This window comes from Lacerta agilis, chromosome 17 (genome assembly GCF_009819535.1).
Source record: "Lacerta agilis isolate rLacAgi1 chromosome 17, rLacAgi1.pri, whole genome shotgun sequence".
NCBI classification, from domain to species: Eukaryota; Metazoa; Chordata; class Lepidosauria; order Squamata; family Lacertidae; genus Lacerta; species Lacerta agilis.
Window position 1 is genome coordinate 18,964,532 of NC_046328.1, and position 20,252 is coordinate 18,984,783.

At 45.5% G+C, this 20,252-nt stretch overlaps 1 protein-coding gene across 1 annotated transcript in view; it reads right to left on the bottom strand.

Annotated features, from left to right (window-relative positions):
- Positions 1–20,252, bottom strand: part of SRRM4 (serine/arginine repetitive matrix 4) — a 116,668-nt gene that overhangs the window by 5,744 nt on the left and 90,672 nt on the right. The window contains exons 5-9 of the mRNA XM_033135778.1: positions 19,408–19,434; positions 17,617–17,667; positions 14,656–14,753; positions 12,503–12,666; positions 607–938 (exon numbers count right to left, since the gene is read on the bottom strand). Of these exons, the coding sequence (XP_032991669.1) occupies positions 607–938; positions 12,503–12,666; positions 14,656–14,753; positions 17,617–17,667; positions 19,408–19,434 (672 nt within the window). The remainder of the gene's footprint in view (positions 1–606; positions 939–12,502; positions 12,667–14,655; positions 14,754–17,616; positions 17,668–19,407; positions 19,435–20,252) is intronic.

Here is a 20,252-nt window from a genome sequence, read left to right on the forward strand (position 1 = left end):
GGACATTTCACACCCCAAAAAATAGCATTCTAGCCTTACAGGAACTTGGTACAGCAAAGCAGTTTCTGCTCCAGTTTCACTCCCTTTAAAAGATGCAATCTGAAACACAGAAAGCTGCCTTACAGTACTAGGTCAGGCTATTCATCCACCTGGCTCTATACTGGCTACTCTGACTGGCAGCAGTCTACCCTTTACCCACCACTGCTATCAGAGACCCTTTTGCCTTGCATGAAAAAGGTCCCAGTTTCAACCCCCAGCACCTCCAAGTAGGGCTATGTGAGAACCCACTCTGAAACCCGTGTCAGCCATGAATTTGTGTAATCCTCCTTTAGAGCATTCTAGGTTGATGGTCATCCCTGCCTCCTGTGGCAGCGAGTTCCACAGTTTAACTAGGCGCTGTATGAAGAAGGACTTTCTTTTATCTGAATCTCCCCAACATTCAGCTTCATTGGATGTTCATGAGTTCTAGTGTCATGGGAGATGCAGGGAAACCTTCCTCTGGCTAACTACGCCATGCATAATTTTATAAACTTCTTTCATCATCGCTTAGGAGCTACAGCAACTTCCTGTCGCTCCAGAACTCAGACTTTCGGGGTGGTTGCTCACCTTTCATCCTTGGCTCGAACACTTGGAGATGGATTGTCTAAAGTTGCCCCCTTAGTCCGGGAGAAGCAGCTGGTGAAGGAATTTCCTGAATCAGAACTGCTCCCTCTGCTCACCTTCCCGGAAGAGAAGGCCCGGCTGAAACCATCACAGACTTGATCACATGGTGGTTTGGGGGCCCCCTTTGACCTGGATGCACTTGTCTGGGTGGATGGAGGGGAAGAAGTATCATTTCCTGAGTCGTACTCATGGGGTTCTCCATTCTGTTGGGCCAGCCTGCCAACCCGACCCTCTGCTTTTTTAAAGAGGTCAGCAGGACACCCAGACTTTGAAATCTGCAAGTGAAAAAAAAAGCCACCGGCCAGCGTTTAAATAGATTTTTCCTCAGCCCATTAGTTTGATCTGATTTTATACACTCAATCATTATTTTATTTTCTTTCAAATAAACCTTTTTTTTTCTTTTTAACCATCATGATGCACAGTCTGTAATCAAAGGAAAGAAAGGAAGGAAGGAAGGAAAGGAGGAGAAAGGAAGAAACAAAGAAACAAAGAAAGAAAGAATAAAAAACAAAACAGCACATCTCCCTGAAAGAAAGAAGAAATGTCTTTTTTCCCCACCCAGATATAAATTGGAAGATTTTTAAGGCATCATGCAAAGAGTCCTAGGCATGCGAATCAATGTTGAATGAAAGATCAAATAAAAAAAAAAATATAAAGCAGACTTAAAACCAAAGCCTTCTCTAAAAACAAAGGGGTTGAAAAAGAAAAGGAGTATCTTTAAAAAGACGGACAGACATATGCCTTAGAAATTAAACAGAACAGAACAGAATCCTGCAAGCATAATCCAGCTAAAATTAAGCACTTCTAGTTCCCATTGATTGCAGCAGGGGAGCCTTAAACAGCCACCACTGACCTGGTTCCCTCCAGATGCCCCCTGCTGGTGGGGGCTGATGGGAGTAGTAGGCCAGAACATCTGGAAGGCACCAGGTTGGCAAAGGAGGGTATCAATCGTGCATAGGTTATTTCTTGAAGAAATCAACAGAGTATAAGGAGGTAATCCAAAGCAACCCTATGCACCAGAATTCCCCAGCTTGGGAAGTCCTCCAGCCTGTTTTGGACGACAACTCCCGTCAGCCAACATGGTAAATTGTCAGGGATAATGGGAGCTGTAGTAGAGCAACATCTGGAGTGCCACAGGCACCCCATCCCTTATACAAACAAATGTCCTGTCTTGCCCTGACTTTGACTGGATGACCACTGGAAGGACATAAGGCAGGCCAGTAGTTTCAGCACCATGGGCAAAAGGCTGGCCAGTGGTTTCAGCACCATGGAGAGCTCCAAGTGAGCTACTTGCTCCAAGAATGTCTGGGACTTAATTGAAGCCTTCATTGCCTCCAGGGGCCAGATCACCCCCTCTGAGACACCACACCTTCCTCAAGGAGTGGAAGGACATACTGCCTGGGACCGATGGGAACTGTAGTTCAAAACATCTGGAAGGCACCAGGTTGAGGAAGGCTGCTGTACACATTATATGAGATTAAATCCCATTTGAATGCAGTGGGGCTCGATCCCAATTAGATATGGATCGATTGCATGTCCCGTTGAAAGGAGTGAGACTTAACTCCTGGGGGAACATGCCTGGAGCCAAGCTGTAGAAGAGCTTAAGTTTGGCTGGGATCTTGCCCTTTTGTGATTGATCTCCATTTCAAATCAATCAATCAATCAATATCAATTAACTCTCGACAAGGAGATGGGATGTCTATCACAAACTTTAAAAGAAAAGGAATATCTTAGGAATGACATAAAGGAAATCTGGCAGGCAAAGTGTAATGCCTTGAAAAAATAATTAAAAGAAGAAAATTAAAGAAAACTTTAAGAAAACAAAAAGCAAAAACTCCCTCTGGGAAAAAAGGTAGACATATATATCTCTTGGTGTGTTTTTTCCCCCTCCTAGAAGGCACAGCTCAGGAATGGGGAACCAATGGACCCCCAGATGCTGCTGGACTCCATCTCCCAGCATCCTCAGCAGGCAGGATGGCCAATGGTGGAGGATGCTGGGATTTGTATTCCCGCGATATCCAGGAGGCCGCAGGTTAATCACCCCTGGTACAGCTCATACTTTCGAGTGACCTCTAGCAATAAACGTCCTAGCATCTTGCGGTTTTCATCCACTTACCAATCAAGATTTCCTCCTTTAGTAGGGTAAGGTGTAAGAAAAAGGGAAGAGTGGGCATCATAAGTCCATCATTAGAGTCTCAAATTACAAGAGAAGATTAAAAAAAAGAAGAATCCACAAACCCTCTCTCTATCTCTCTCCACTCAAGTGTTGGGCGTTTTTTGTTTTGTTTGCTTTTTTGGTCTTGTCCTATTTTAAACAGCTTCGCCATCATTTTCTCTCTCTCCAAACAATCCCTTTCGAGCTATTTCCTTTTGGCCACTTGTTTATCTGGGATTTATATGGCATCTATTCACACCATCACCTTTGGCGGCTTTTAATGCTGAACCACATAAAAATAAGTAAATTAAAAAATCATTAAAAGGAGAACGGAGATTTTTAATTGGGGGGGGGGGTAAAAAAAGGAAGATTCCCCGCTTTGCTTTTTAGTGAGGACCAAAAGGAAGACATAGGCACTGGTTGCAAAGTACAAACACACCTGTTCTCCCATTGATGCTTTGTGGCTCCCTACAATATCATCAGGGGAGAGGTTCCTAGGTTTTGGAGCAGCTCATACTAGCCTCCCCTGCAGGCTGTCCCAATGCAGATTGCAAGACGTAGCAAACAACAACAACATCCAAATCTCACAAAGCAAGCTGCCTTATACCAAGTCAGCCCCCTGACCTTATCTAGCTCAGGACTGTTTTTTTTGCTGTCTGGCAGAAAGTGACAGCTGGCGCCCATTGAGACTGCTGGGGAAGAAGGCAGGGAGGCCAACAGTAGAGGGCGCCAGAGCCAATGACAGGCAGAACCAACTAATTCTGGTTTCCCATCCTTGTCCCTACTGAGTTATGCAAGGGGCAAGACTGAGACTAAGGGAGAGGAAGCTGAAAGCCAGGGCTGTTTGTAATTGGGAAAGCAGGCAGCAGAGACTGAATCTGGTGGGGCAGTGCCCCCATTCTCCACCTGGCATCCTTGGGCAGTGTCAGGGCCTCGGGGGGTCCCATCTGCCAAGTGGCTGGATATGGGACCTTTCCAGCATTTTAATTACCCACAATGCCCCTGCCATAGTGTTGCTACTCCATGACGTTGTGAGCAATGAAAACTAAAATGGGGTCGGCCATTTGCATTTCCTGCAGTGCCCCAGAACGATGTTACACCAGGGGCATTGTGCGTAATTAAAGCGGTGGGTGGTTCTCAAAGCCCTTTGCCACAGACCCTTGCCAAGGGGAGGAGGAATGTACCAGGGGACATCCTCAAGCAGGGGTTCCCAAAGTGGGTGGCACCATCCCTTGAGGGGGATTATCTAGGGGGTGCTAAGAGGCAAGTGGGAAGGTGTAAATGGCTATCGGACTTTGAAAAGCTGGTATTATGGGATCAAGTTCACCAATTTCGTTGAATTAATAACGACACATAATCATAATTTTATCATTTGCGCTCAGCCTACGTGACTGAGTTGCCCCAGCCACTCTGGGCGGCTTCCAACAGATATAAAAACACGAGAAAACATCAAACACTAGAAACTTCCCTATACAGGGCTGCCTTTAGATGCCTTCTGAAAGTTGTATGGTTATTTATCTCCTTGACATCTGATGGGTCTCTGCCTGGTTCCCTGTAACCTCGCTTCTCGCAGTGAGGGAACCACAAGAAGGCCCTCGGAGCTGGACCTCAGTGTCCAGACTGAATGATGGGGGTGGAGTCGCTCCATCAGGTATACAGGGCTGAGGCCGTTTAGGGCTCCAATTACTCAAACTAAATGGTTTATACTGGATTTTGAATAAATGTGCAGCTAAGGGTTACTTGCTTTGAATTTTGTGGTGTTATCATCTCCCTTAGCAGGGGTGCCAACTAGAATAAAATATTGGGGGAGGGGGAAGGTAAGCCCTACCCTGCATAAATACATGCACAGCATCTGAATGGCAATATCCATCAACTTTGGGGGTCCCTGGCCCCCTCAAATATTTTATGGGAGCGGTGGCAAAGAGACCTCAGTCCCTGGGAATTGGCTCCTAGGTTCCTTAGTGGGTTGTGCAGACTGCTATTCTGAGTATAGCCATACCTTGGTTTTCAAACAGCTTAGTTCTCAAATGTTTTGGCTCCTGAACGCCTCAAACCCGGAAGTGAGTGTTCCGATTTGCGAACTATTTTTGGAAGCCGAACGTCCGACGCAGCTTATGCGGCTACCGATGGGCTACAGGAGCTTCCTGCAGCCAATTGGAAGCTGTGCCTTGGTTTCTGAACGTTTCAGAACGTTTCAGGAATGGATTCCATTCGAGAACCAAGGTATGACTGTGATGCTTTTTATAGGTCAGGGTAGGGGGAACTGGGGGGTGAGTTTATGGAACCAAGAAAAAGTTTCAGAGCAACTACCCTAGACTATTTGCATATAAAAAAATTGAAATATTAACTCATTTAATGTGGGTCCCAGAAACTAACCCTCAGACCAATATTCCACAGTTGCTGCAGAGACACCTCCTACCATTCATTCTCAAACGCATTAATTTCACGGTGGGTGCCTTGTTTCATATTGCTTTGCTTAGATCTCCATCTAGGTGAAACGATGGAGATTGCTCGGTTCTCCCGTCAAGAGAACATTGCTGTTACCATTTTGCTGCGAGGCCATGGATCTGTGAGATAGGCAAGAGTCCTGCAGGGAAAACTTCACTAAGCCTACTTACTCTTATCAAAAGTCCCATTGAACTCCGCAGGACTCAACTTCTAACTAAATATATTTGGGATCAGGCTGTTTGCAAGTTTTCTGGTCGGGTCAAAACATTATTTAATTGAAGTGGGAGGAGGAGAAAAGAAAGGCTCGTACCTCGGGCTTCAATTTCCACCGAATGCTTAGCTCAAGAAGCAGGGTAGCCCAATAGGTTACAAGAGTATAATTGCAGCGAATTTTCCAATTAAACTGAACAAGCCTGTTTGGTGTGCTTTAAATGCCTCCTTGGAGAGAAGTTGCTATCAATTTTCTAAACCATATGGAACCAGCAATTTTGCAGCGCGCTTAAGAAACCTCTCTCTTTCTGGGGGGTCTTTCTTGTGTTTTAAAGCTCCAACTTCAAAGTCAGAATATCCCTCCCTTCCAGGAGGTGCCTGGCGGCGGAATGAGCCTGCACAAATCCACAGATTTTCTGCATGAAGTCCCAGATTTCTCTTTGGCTGTTCTTTCCTTTGCTCTCTCATACAACACCCCCCCACACACCCCACCCTGAAAGCGTGCACATCTATTATCAAAATGTAAGCGGCAGCCGCCAGCTTGGTTGGTTTCAGAAAAGGATCCGCAAATCCACGAAGGATATGGCTATCGATGGCTGCTAGCCACAGTGGCTATGTTCTACCATTTAAGAAGAACCTAGGGAGTGCCTGCTGGATCAGGCCAATGGCCCATCAAGTCCAGCATCCTGTTCTCACAGTGGCCAACCAGATGCCTGTGGGAAACCAGCAAGCAGGATCTGAGCACAACAGCATAGAATCATAGAGTTGGAAGAGACCACAAGGGCCATCCAGTCCAACCCCCTGCCAAGCAGGAAACACCATCAAAGCATTCCTGACGGATGGCTGCCAAGCCTCTGCTTAAAGACCTCCAAAGAAGGAGACTCCACCACACTCCTTGGTAGCAAATTCCACTGCCGAACAGCTCTCACTGTCAGGAAGTTCTTCCTAATGTTTAGGTGGAATCTTCTTTCTTGTAGTTTGAATCCATTGCCCCGTGTCCGCTTCTCTGGAGCAGCAGAAAACAACCTTTCACCCTCCTCTATATGACATCCTTTTATATATTTGAACATGGCTATCATATCACCCCTTAACCTTCTCTTCTCCAGGCTAAACATACCCAGCTCCCTAAGCCGTTCCTCATAAGCACTCTCCCCTATGGTGGTTCCCAGCAGCTGGTATTCAGAAGCATCACATTCAGAAGCCAGTGTGGGTAGTAGCTATAGACAGCCCTCTCCACCATATTGGAGGCAGTGTGCTTCTGACTACCCAGTGCTGGAAGCTGTGGGATGTAAAACTGCAGTCAAGTACAACATTCTTACAGTGGACATGTTAGGGGATGTTTTGTACCACTCAGGAGAAGACTTCCTTTTTCCTCCTGAGCTGGGACATACTTCCAGTACACGTGACTTGAAGAGGGTGTGGTCTGTTGCACTAGCATGGAGGAGCACAGCCTCCATGTTCTGATCAGTGTGTACTCTCCGTTTTGTATGTCGCTGTGTGTTTGGGGAAGTGACTGCTTTAGTCTCAGTCACTTGGGACTAACTTCTCTATGGAATTTCAGAAATAGACTGGAAAGAGAAGTGGCTGAATTACAACTAATCACCAAACGTAAAACCACGGAGAAACCTGGTCTGAACAAAGACATTGGATTCTTATCTCATTATACATAACAAAGCTATCTTTAGCCATCTCACCTCTTGCCTTTCCCTGCAAGACTAATTACAGCCGTTAAGAGTCGTCAACAGGTTTTCCACACCTATCAGCTGATCACCCATTCCCACCACCCTTCTGAGCAATACCCCTCCCCACTCCCTCACTATATTTAAGGATCTGGTGACTTCTGTTTCAGTGTATCTGAAGAAGTGTGCATGCACACGAAAGCTCATACCAGGAACAAACTCAGTTGGTCTCTAAGGTGCTACTAGAAAGAATTTTCGATTTTGTTTTCTCTATGGAATAGTTCTAGTTGTTACATAACCTAAGCCTGCCTTCAGGGATATGTCTGTGAACCTGAATGAATCTGTGAGTAAACTACTTTTGTATTAACATTAATCAGATTCTTGTGTTTATTCTTTTAAAGATGGATTAGAAGGGATTTTACCAGGAAGGAATCTTTAATAGTAAGACACAAGATGGGTCAGCGACAAGCTGATTGCTGCGTAATTTAAAAAGGGGGATATTTGGAACTCTGCTAGATTATGGAACTTGCCAGCGCAAGTTAGGAAGGATATCATTAAATAATATATCCTCTCCTGCCTCCGTAATCATCCCTACAGAAACCACAGCAAGGGAGAGTACTGTTGTGCTCAGCTCCTGTTTATTGGCTTCTCAGAAAAGTCATCTGGTTGCCCGCCATGAGACTAGATGTGCCATTCGCTGTGAATCAGCAACGCTCCTCCTAATCCCCCTTCTCATCTTACATGCAATATTTGCAAAACAGCAACAACGACAAGTTGGACCTGTTTGGCGAAGAGCTTTCTCTACCTGCTAATCTGGCCATAGGACTTATTCAGAATCTTGAGAAGCCACCTGCAATTTTAAGTTCCCACAATGTTCCAGAGAAAGGGCTGCATCAGCCGTTCCAAAGCACTGTGGGAAATTCAAAGCGTAGGGTGGTTTCCCAGCGCCTGCTGTTGCTAGGCAACTGTGCTTGTAGGCCACATGTCGACAACAGTGCTGGAATGCCAAAGCTGTCTAGATCAGGGTTACCCTTCCAATACTGTGAACTACAACTCCCGTCACCCCTGAACATTGGTCATGCTGGCTGGGGCTCACCAGAGTTCCCAAAGTATCTAGAGGGCGCCATGTCAACTTTTCCTGGTCCAGACCTAGATCTGAACTTTCCCCTGCCGCAGCTCAAGTTCAATCGTGGGTTGTTGTTGTTTTTTAAATTAACTCAATTAGTGCTTTTGCTATCTAGCTCCCCAGGAGGCATCTTGATTAAATTTAATGGGCAGTGGAATAATAATGCTTAAGAAGAAGAAGAGTTTGGATTTGATATCCCGCTTTTCACTACCCGAAGGAGTCTCAAAGCGGCTAACATTTTCCTTTCCCTTCCTCCCCCACAACAAACACTCTGTGAGGTGAGTGGGGCTGAGAGACTTCAAAGAAGTGTGACTAGCCCAAGGTCACCCAGCAGCTGCATGTGGAGGAGCGGAGACGCGAACCCGGTTCACCAGATTACGAGTCTACCGCTCTTAACCACTACACCACACTGGCTCTCAACAGTGAGTGTTCAGAGTTAAAGTATAGCAGCAGCAGCAGCAGCAACTATCTCCGTAGCTTCCCTCTCAGGCTGCCCTTAGGAACAGCCAACCCTTGGTCATAGAGTGAGGAGGCTGGTTGCCTTTCTCTCCTTTGATGCTCAGCTTAATTCTATTGGATCTGACATTTACAAAGATCCACTGGAAAAAGCAATGTCTGTGCTCTCCCTCGCTCCCTTTCTATCTCTCTCTGGAGGAGAAAGTGGCCTTGTATGTGTGTGTGTGTGGCTCATTTAGGGAAGGAAGTGACCAGAAGGGGTGGCACCCAAGGCACTTACTCAGAAATCCAAGTCTGCTCATTAACTGAAAGAGGTGGGTGACCCCTCTTTCAATTGTTACTCAATATGTTAACTATGCTAATCGTTCAGGGTGAGTCATAACTAGGGGTGGGTGACTCTGTCTCTTTCAATTTCTCATTTTTTCCACTCTTCAGTTCTCCACATCAGCTTGCATTAAAAAAAAATCCTCATGAAAACTCACCAACATTTAAGGGCACATTTATCATAATATGCTCATTTTTTAAAATGCAATTTTGCATAATATACCGGTACACTTTTTTTTGCAAAACAATTTCCCCCTAAAACATTGAATTTTAGTACTAAATAGATAGATAATTTTTAATGGACACTTTATCCAAGGATATGAACTTAAGGACATAAGATAATAAGAAGAGCTTGTTGAATCAGGCCAATGGCCCACCTAGTCCAGCATCCTGTTCTCACAGTGGCCAACCAGGTGCCTCTTGAGAAGTCTGCAAGCAGATTCAAGCACGAGAGCAACTCTCCCTTCCTCTGGTTTCCAGCAACTGGTATTCAGAATCATTTCTCCCTGTGACCATGGAGGCAGAGCATAGCCATCATGGCTAGTAGCTTCTGATAGCCTTCTCTTCCATGAATTTATCAAATCCTCTTTTGAAGCCACCCAAGTTGGTGACCACCACTGACGGAATTTCTCCTATCTGTCCCGAACCTTCCAACATTCAGCTTCAGTGGTACCCAAGTCCTAGTATTATGAGAGACTTTCCTCTATTTCTCCATATCATGGCAAAATAAAAAATTCTTCCAGTAGCACCTTAGAGACCAACTAAGTTTGTTCTTGGTATGAGCTTTCGTGTGCATGCACACTTCTTGTGTGCATGCACACGAAAGCTCATACCAGGAACAAACTCAGTTGGTCTCTAAGGTGCTACTGGAAAGAATTTTTATTTTGTTTTGACTATGGCAGACCAACACGGCTACCCACCTGTATCCATATCATGCATCATTTAGAAACTTCTCTCATGTCCACTTTTACTTGCCTGTTCTCTAAACGAAGAAATCCCTTACATATCAACCTCTCCTCATAGAGGAGTCACTCAAACCCCCCTCGATCAGCTTAATTGCCCTTTTCTGAACCTGTCCCAACTCTAGAATATCCTTTTTTTTTTTTTGAAGTGAGGCCACCAGACCTGCACACAAAATGTGGTTTGCACCATCGATATACATTTTTGTACACATCACTTGACTGGAGAACTGGCTTTGCAAAATTCAGAGAGGTGCGAATTATGAAGGATGGTTGAATTTCAGTTCTCCTATTGTAAATTCACCTTTAAATGCAAACTGAATCAAATTCCTCCCCTGTTTTCAGCACACATCACCTAAAACAGAAGGCTGTGCTATTCATGCAACACAGCTTCCTTCTTCTAGCATCTCTTTCAAAGTACAAAGGTCTGCTTGTAAACCTACCTATGAGGAGCTACTGCAGAGAAACTTCTACACATGGGGGGGGGGGGCAGAAGTGCCCAGATCAGATTTCATACACAGCACAGTTTCCATTTCGCTGCAGTTCATATTCTGCTAAAAACCATGCTATTTGTCTGCCGTCCCCAGTGGCAAAATTACATATGCAATGTACAAAATCAGTCACATACATCCCGCAAGTTACTTTGCCATTGTATCATTTGCAGACTGAAAGCAACAACAACAATGAACACTGATCATTTTTGCTGGATCGATTTCCAATACAGACATGGAACAAATAAGGATACACCAGCAATTTCCACTCTCATCTCTGGTTTCGTTAAAAAGACTACTTCTGAGTCTTTTTAGTTTCTATGCCTGAGGGCAGGGCCCACCTCTCTCTGTCTCTGTCCCTGTCTCTCTTGTTAATGTGAGCCACTTTGGGCCCTGCCATTAGGTAGTTTCAGATGACAACTTCAGGTGGCATATACTGTAGGATGGCAGCAAAATATTGAGCTGTGTACACCACATGGCCTGCCCTGTGCCTGCTGCCCTCAGGTGTGATAAAGGATGCTATCCTGTCACCGGTGTTAAAGTCTGGTCTGTTGGTGTACAAGGAATTGGGGGGGGGGCATCTTCTCAACCTTTGCCTCAGGCAGCAGAATGTCATGGGCCTGATGTAGTTCAATGATGTTTGTTTGAAATGCAACACACACACACACCACACACACACACACACACCACACACACCATTTTTGAGAGTATGCACTAACCAAAGTGAGTGTGAGGCCATGAAGATTCCCTACACATTCACTTGAATGCTCTGATTTAGGGAAGTGGGGGGGTCTCAGGATGTTGGGGTCCGAATGCAGCTGTCCAGACCTCTCTCACTTGGCCCTTGAGACTCTGCCTGGACCACACCCTTCTTCATAGACCACACCCCTCACTAGCTCCGCACCACACACACACACACACACACAAGTGATCATCCGTGGCTAGATTTGTGTCTGATAATGCCTCTCGCTTACCTGGCTGGAGGACAGGAGAGGTTTTTGTGTGAGTGTGTGGCTAGAAACCAGCCTACTGTACGAAGGTGAAATTTACATCCATTGCTCCACCTGCTTTTACATCTGGCCCTGCCCACTGCCAGCATGTGGCCCCTGGAACGTAGCCGAGAAGGAAACATGGCCCTTGGCTAAAAAGGGTTCCCCACTCCTGCTGTAACACCTACACAGGAATGCTTGTTTGCTTGCTTTATAAAAAAAGGATCCTAGCAAAAAAGCAGGCACATTAAATTAACACTGCATGGCAGCTCCTCTGTCTGGCTTGGAGGTGGAGGAAAGGGAAGCCTTGGTGCCAGAAGTAGATGCATCCAGGCAGGCCTTGAGGACAAACAAACCCGGCCTTGAGCTCACAGTGATTGCTGTGCCCAAGCCAGCCCTGTTACATCCGTGCGCTCAGAGGAAGGATGCCCCCCGGAGCCGGCTGCCCATTTTCTCCTCTGATGCTCGCAAGGCGACTATTAGCATCCATGGGTGCAGCCACGGGGCCTGTTTGTCGAGAGTCCTCCAGCATCCCCCTTCGTCTCTCGCCACCCTTGCACCTCCGCTCCCACCCGATTCAATGCAAATGTTGCCTTTTAAAAACAGGTTTAATCTTGCGTGCCTCAGAGGACTGAACCGCCTGGGTGCAAGAGGCAGCAAATCCACCGAGCGGAAGAGGCATGCTACAGAGACACCCGTGTAAATATCATCGCTGGAGGCTACTGCCTTGGTAAATGTCTCCTCTGTATTATTCATGGGCTACAGCCTAAGCAATCTCTCGTGTCCCCCCCCCTGCTGTCCCATCCTCCTCCCTCCCTTTCTCCCCACCCTCTGTGCAAAAAACTGCACGCTCTCCATACATCAGAGAGTCACGCTGTTAATAATGCATAGAGCTTTGAAACCGACTTTTAGTATAACATGCCTGTAATGAGTCCATAAACATTGCATAACGGATCCTCGGGGCCTTAAACCAAGGGGCAAAGCAGATGGGGGGATACTTACAGCTTCCGTGGAGGGGAGCAAGCCGTCGTTCTGGGGGGTGCAGCCGGGGAAAGGAGTGGTGGTCAGCTCTGTAGTGCCATCGGACTTTCGAGGGCTCTTCAAGGAGTGCCGGGAGTGTTTCCATCTCGCTTTTGCGGCCTTCCTCCCGTGATCTGGCTCCCGGCCTGGAGGGAGAAGGAGAGTGGCTCCTACTTAGGAAGATGCCTCATAGTGTCAGGACGAAGAAGAATTGTGGGAGGCACTAGCCAGGGAACCTCCAAGGGAACCCCCAGAGGAGGAAGGTTCAGAGCCAGGGGGATTGGTGGTGGGACACTGAGGAGAGGTCAGAGGGAGAAGATTGGAGGAGGTGCCGGATGCCGAAGGAGCAACAGGGTTAGTGAGCAGGAGGAGCCTGTGACAGGGAGCAGTTCAGACTCTGAGGCTGAAGCAGAGGAGGGGGGTCAAGAGACTGCCAAAGAGTCCAAGGACTCTCCCTTTCCTGCTGCGACAAGCTCCCCTCCCCCTGGTCTCCCAGAACACGCAAAAATAACGAGGAGAGCAGAACAGAGGCTAGGGGTGAGCCGTTTAAGGCTGCTTGGGAGACAAGGGTGGAAGGCAGGGACCTTCAGTCCTGGCTACTGCTTCACAGGGGCAAGACCTAGTAGGAAGTGTTGCTGAATTGTATACTGCCTCCTTGAATAAAGAGGATTTCAGATAGGGCTCTCTTCCAAGCTTACATGGAGGTGCCTCTAGGGATGAGACCTTGGCTTAGGCCCTTCCCTTTAAGACAGTGGTTTTCGCCCAGTGTGCTGTGGCACCTGGGGTGTCTTGAATGATAGTCGGGGGGGGGTGGCTGCGGACAACATGGTCTGTCCCTCTTTTCATCCCTCCTTCCTCTGATGCCCTCTCCCGTCTCTGCCTCCCCAAGGCTTGCACAGCTGTTTGTTGCAGCAGCCCTGGCTACAAGCTCCACAGGGAATGGTGCCTCTGGGGCTGGCCAGGGGGTGCTTCCAGGCCCCAGGCAGTGTGAGGATGGCACCTCTCTTTGTGGCGGGGGGGGGGCGGTTGTTTGAAGGGAGGTTGTTTGAAACAAGGGAGGTTGTTTGAAACTGGGTGAGAGGCTGCCAGCTATGATGTTTTTGCACTGTTTGGTCTATCCTTTTCAACCCGGGCCCATCAAGGGTTAACGCAGGACTCCAGATTGAACTGATGAACATTGCATGAGGGGCGGGGGCGGCTGAATGTTTAAAGAGAATGGGCAGCCATTTTGTCAGTGGAGAGGGTGCTTGGGAGAGGGAGTGTGGGGTGGTTGAAAGAAGGTCTGTGAGAGTAGGTTTAGGTTAGGTAGTTGTAAGGTATATATCATATGATTAACAAAGATATTACCACTGAAACTAAGTTCGTACCAAAGAAATCTTAATGCAACCATTACGATCTTAAGCCAAATAAATTTTCATCTTTAAGTGCCAGTCAGAAAGTCGCCTGTGTTATTTTCCAGCAAATGTGCATGAAACTCATTTATGTGGACACTCCATTAAAAGACAAAATTTCCTTCAAGAGTGGAACTGTGAGGTGTCTTTGAGGTGCACTGTGAGGGCGAAATAGGGAAACAGACCCAGGGTGTCACAAATTTACCTCAGGGAAGAGGTGAGTTTTTACATGAGGGGACTTCTAGTGGCTGAACCCCTCATACTGTGGACACAAGGGATAGTCTCATATTTTGCCTAGAGTTTAAAAGGGTACCTGGCCCGTTGGTGCTGGAAAGGGACTCTCTTTTATTTAAAAGAGAAAGGTTACTTAAAGGCTACAGGGATAAGTGGGAGTTTAGTTTTACCTAAGAAAGCCTGTTAGTTCTTTAGTTAGTGAGAGGACGAAGTGGTAAGACGAAAGGAAAGGGTCCTTTCGTTATACTCACACCAGCTCTGCAGGCAAGGGGTGGTATAACTGGGCTCCTGAGCCCCACAGGGGTGCCAAAGAAAGAATGTAGTTGGTCCAGGGAGCTGTGGACTCAGAAAGGTTGAAAACCTCCTATACCTTAAGACATAGGAAGATAGGAAGCTGCCTTCTACTGATTCAGACTGCTCATTCATCTAGCTCAGTATTGTCCGCACCGACTGGCAGCAGCTCTCCAGGGTTTTAGACAAAAAATAAAAATTCCCAGGTAAGTTTCTTACCTGCTTCCACAGCTCTCTGTGAGGGAATTGGTGCTCTCTGAGCCAGAGCGGCAGTGGCGATGGCGGCGGCGTTGGGATTTCTGTGATGACTGCGAGAGCTTTTGAAAAGAAGACAGAAAAACAGAACACCTTAACATTCACCTGCAGCTGGGATGCTGTCTTTGAAAGGTCCATGGAGCGCTGGGAGATGTAGCCAGAAAATACAGCTGGCAAATGCCAGCTCGTCAGTTGTAGGGCTAAATGAAAACAGCTTTCCTAAAGCCTCTACAATGGCCTTCCCCAACCTGGTTGTCAGACTACAACTCACCCTTGTCCTTGACCACTGACTCTGCTGGTTGGGGCCCCATGGGAGTTATAATCCAACAACATCTGGATGGCATCTGTTTTACGGAAGGCTGTGACATGGAATCCCTGTCAAATGGGTTTATCAGTGAGCCCAGTGTTAACGTACGCAAGAATCCGAACTGACTCCAAACTGGTAAGAACCAGCTAAGGAGGAACCTAATGGCAGAACGCTGCAGTAAATTGGAAAACAACTCCTATAAGGTACAAGGAGGGTTCTAATATGTACAGTAAAAAAATGGGTTGAGTAAGTGTTTTCAAGGTCTGTGGTTGTATGGGAGATGATGTGGTGCTGGGTTGGGTGGGCAAAAAGATGTATATTTGGCCATATATAGGGGAACGCTCTGGCAGACTCTTAGAACTCTGTCCTGTACTGAACAATGTTTGACCAATTGAGAATTTGGTCAAAACAAATAAAATAAACATTCTTTCCAGTAGCACCTTAGAGACCAACTAAGTTTGTTCTTGGTATGAGCTTTCGTGTGCATGCACACTTCTTCAGATACCTTCTTCAGATACTTCTTCAGGTATCTGAAGAAGTGTGCATGCACACGAAAGCTCATACCAAGAACAAACTTAGTTGGTCTCTAAGGTGCTACTGGAAAGAATTTTTTATTTTTATTTTGTTTTGACCTATGGCAGACCACACGGTACCCACCTGTAACTGAGAATTTGGTGCAAGCCTCCATACTTGACCCCTGCAAGGGGAATTTCTGCCACAACTGCTCTGCAATATTTACAGGCAGCAAATTGTGGGAATAAAGTGATTTGATTGAAAACACCTCTGGGAAGTGGTCCTATATATATATATACAGTATCCCTATATCCCCATTTCCCCCTGAAAAAAATCTTTTCTGAAAGATTTTGTAGAATCATAGAACTGTAGAGGTTGGAAAGGACTTCAAGGGCTATTGGATCCACCTGTCAGGCTTGGGGTCTCTCTCACACATACATGAGACGACTCCAGTAGTTAATTATTTCAGATTTATTGTCCATTACAAAGCCCAGGTCGGAGCTCAGCTAATTCAGTCATCCTCCGACGAAAGTGTTGCCAGAACTAAGCTCCTCCCCTTCTTCCTCAACAGGAAAAACCCCACTTTCTCTTCCTGTTAATTTTGCACTTCTCTGCTAATCTCGTTATTCTACAAGATTTGGGAGATGGCACTCCTGTATTCCTGTGTCTGTGTCACTATCTGAGCTTAGCCTCTGCCTACTTTCTCCCTGTGTCTCTGTGTATACAAAGTTCACATTCCTGTGGCTAACTGCTTCTTCCCTCTCTCGGGAATTCCTAAATTCCTCCCCCTTGTCTCTCTGTGTGCTGTCAGAGAGGGACTTGCTCTGACACAACCCTGCAAATGCAGGAATTGCAACGAAAGACTTCCACTGCTGAACAGCTCTTACCATCAGAAAATTCTTCATAATGTTTCGTCGGAATCTCCTTTCTTGTCATTTGAAACCTATGGTCTTGGGTGCTACCCCACCAGAGCAGCAGAAACAAGCTTGCTCCATCTCCCATCGTGACAGCCCTCCAGATATTTGAAGATGGCTATCATATCTCCTCTCCTTTTCATCTCACTTAATGTTGAATGAGACTCTGCTGTTAGTTCTTATTGATGAGCAAGGAATGGGTTGAAAGAGGAAGGTTGAACAGAATAAGCTCATTGATTCCTTCAATATTAAAATAATGTCAAACGATATTACAAACTGGATCCACATACAATATATTTACAGTTTATTACTTGTTGAACATTCTGTATTTTGGCCTCCTAAGGCCAGGACTTCCCTCAAGCCTTCCATATGGTTTCCAAAAATTTCCATCTTTGTTTTTATATTTATTCCATATATTATTGCTTTGATATTCATAACTAACATAATCATTGCTTATTTCATCATACAACAATATTTATTCTTTACTACAAAGCCTCCTGTAATCCTACTAACGTACTTAATTGTGTATTTTTTCTTCAAATAATTTACCAATTTCTCCAATCCTCAATAAATTTCTGATCTTGCTGTTCTCTAACTCTCCCTGTCATTTATCTAACTCCGCATAATCCAATATTTTCATAATCCACTCCTCTTTTGTCGGCAATATATCCTGTTTCCATTTTTGTGCCATTAGAATTCCGGCTGCTGTTACAATATATGGAAAAGTTTACATCCTCTTTTTTTAATTTCTGTACATGTAATGCCTAATAACATAGCTTCTGGTTTTTTTGACAAAATTATATCCTAATATTTTTTTCAATTCATTATATATTTCATTCCAATAATTTTTCACCTTTTTACATTCCCACCACGTGTGGTAGAAAGTTCCAACATTTTCCTTGGGGAGGGAGTTTCCCACTGCTGACCTAGGCCTACCATGAGTCCTGTAGATCTTGAAATTGCACACTAGCTCACGATATTTGGTTGTCCCAATAAAGGTATGCTATAATATGGATTTTTATTTTTATTTCTTTTGGGACAACATGACTACCTCTCCTTTTCCTTTTTTTTTTTAAGCCTAAGAGCTTACTTGAGCCAATGACACCCACCCACCCATGTACACACCAATTTGCATGCATGCGCAAATCAACCACAAACGCTGGTGCATTCATAGCGACTGCCTCCACTTACTGTTTCTTGTGTTTTCTTTCTTCCTTCCTTTTGCCTTTGGGGCTTGAGGAACTAAATAAGAGGGTGGGGGAGGGGGGAAAGTATAAGCTAATGAACAGGTAACTGACCATTCTATTTAGAGAGCTGGTAAAAGTTCAACAGGTGCATGCAAACCTATAGGAGTGCCACTGTGCTTGTTTATCTATTTACTTTTATTTCATACAATTTATATACCATTGATTGTAAACATCCCACCCTCAAAAAACAACAACAGTAAAAACCATAAAATTACCAGTAAGATCAATTAAAAACAACAATTTGGAACATTAAAAAATAATAATACTGAAACAAGTGATAAACTAAAAAAGAAGGCATTAAAACACTGGGGAAACACTGTTCTGGTGGCTTATCTAAACAAAAACATTTTAGCCCAATGTCCATGCTCAGGAGTTCCAAAGTGCGGGTTCTGCCCACATTAAAGATGAATTTCTTACAAATGCTAACATTCTGTGGCATCAGATCATTGCACAAATGGTCCTTTGGCAGGAGCAGTGGAAGAATGCTGAAACTAGGGAAGGGGATCCGAACGTGCTTTGTGAACCGGTTTGGATCCAAATTCGAAACAGGGGCGGCACTGGCCTGCCAATTCCCCCCTCTTCTCCCAGGCCACATCCACCCAACCACTGGCTGTGCTTTGCAATCCCAAATGCATTTTTTGGTAGGCTGGAATATTCCGTTGTGGTCTGATAATGCCCCCTCGCCTGTCTGGATGAAGGATAAAGAGGGATATGTGTGTGTGTGTGTGTGTGTGTGTGGAGAAAGGAACTTATGTTGCCCCACCCACTTTGGCTGCACCAGCATGTGGCCCCTGGTAGGTTGCCCAGAATGGAATGTGGTCCTCAACCCTGGCATAGGTAAGAACGTAAGAGTCCTCTGTATCAGGCCAGTGGCCCACCTAGCTCAGCATCCTGTTCTCACAGTGGCCAACCAGATGCCTGTGGGAAACCTCCAAGCAGGATTCGAACACCACTGCCCTCTCCTCTCTTGTGGTTTCCAACAACTGGCACAGAGAAGCGTTACTTCCTCCAACTGTGGAAGTAGAGCATGACCATTGTGGGTAGTAGCCACTCATAGCCTTCTCTTCTGTGATTTTGTCTAATCCTCTTTAAAGCCATCTACCGGTGGGCATCACTGCCTACCATGGGATAGAGTCCCATAGTTTAACTCTGCGCTGCCTGAAGTAGCTGTAGTTCAGTTGGCCCTTCACTCATGAGGAAAACAATATGATAGCAGACCCTCTGAGTGTCCCTATTTTCCAGGGACAGTCCCAGATTTACAGAAGCCATTCCGATTTCTAATTTGATCCCGGAATATCCCACTTTTACTTAGGACGCCTCTATTTTCATTGGATAAATGTTGGAGGGTGTGGAGCTCCCAAAGCAAGGAGATTAGTAATTATACAACCTTTAGAAGGCATCTGAAGGCAGCCCTGTGTAGGGAAGTTTTCTAATGTTTAATGTTTTGTTATGTGTTATTATATATGTTGGAAACCCCACAGAGTGGCTGGGGCAACCCAGTCAGATGGTTGGGGAATAATAATAATAATAATAATAATAATAATAATAATAATAATAATACATCCCTATTGTCATTGGAGAAATGTCAGAGGGTATGTGGTAGTGATCAGCAACCAGTGGTCTCCCCATTAGATCTGGTTGGACCAAAATGGTATCCTTCATTGACCACTGGTGAGCCTGTGATTCTAGAATTATTCAGACAGTTTAGGCAAGCCCCAGCCCTCACTATCCTTACCTGTGTCTTCTCTTCTTTGAAGAAAACCTGGAACATAAAATGCAAAATATTAAAATAAAAACAAAAACGATTAAACCAGGCAGGAGCATCACTGGACAGAATCAGCAAACATTTTGTGGGAAAACCAGCCTCAGATAACCAACATGCTTAAGCCTAATTAATACATGAAAGGGTTAATGGCATAGAGTAAGCAGTCCTGCTGGGCTTAGCTGAGGTCACTTCCCCTCACCCTGGGAGGAAGAAGGTTACCAAGCCTTACCAGTCGAATTAAGAAGCTTAACCTGTGAAGAAGTTTGAGCTGGTTGCTCCAGTTCAGCCGCATGGCTCTCATCAGCCATTCTTGTGTTCCTATACTAATAATTTAGGAACCTTTACCACTTTGTAACTAAGCTAAGTTTTGCTGCCTGTGCAGATGTATGGAATAGCACACAAACAGACCTTTGAAGAGTTTGTAAGTAAACCAATTTTTAACTTACCAAATACAGTATGTGCTTTTTCTTACGCTGGGAGAAGTGGGAAACTTTGGAAGGAACTTGATCTCATGGTTGGCACATTCCTCCTAAATATGATTTTATCTCTATGTATGAATACTTAATAGTGTTACAAAAGTTGGGTGCCACCCCCTTTCTCTGCCGAGCAGTGGCAAGAGGCCATGAGGTTCTGGGAACTCACCCAGGATCTGTGTTCCTTTGGAGAATTGAGACACAGCAGAGACTGTTGTAGCTTTAAGAAATATGGTTTATTCCCCGATTTACACCTTCAGTCTGCATGGAGGGAGTCCCAATCTTATAGCATGGTTATTTCAAGAGGGGCTTGTACCCCACAGCAGGGGCGTCGCTGGGGAG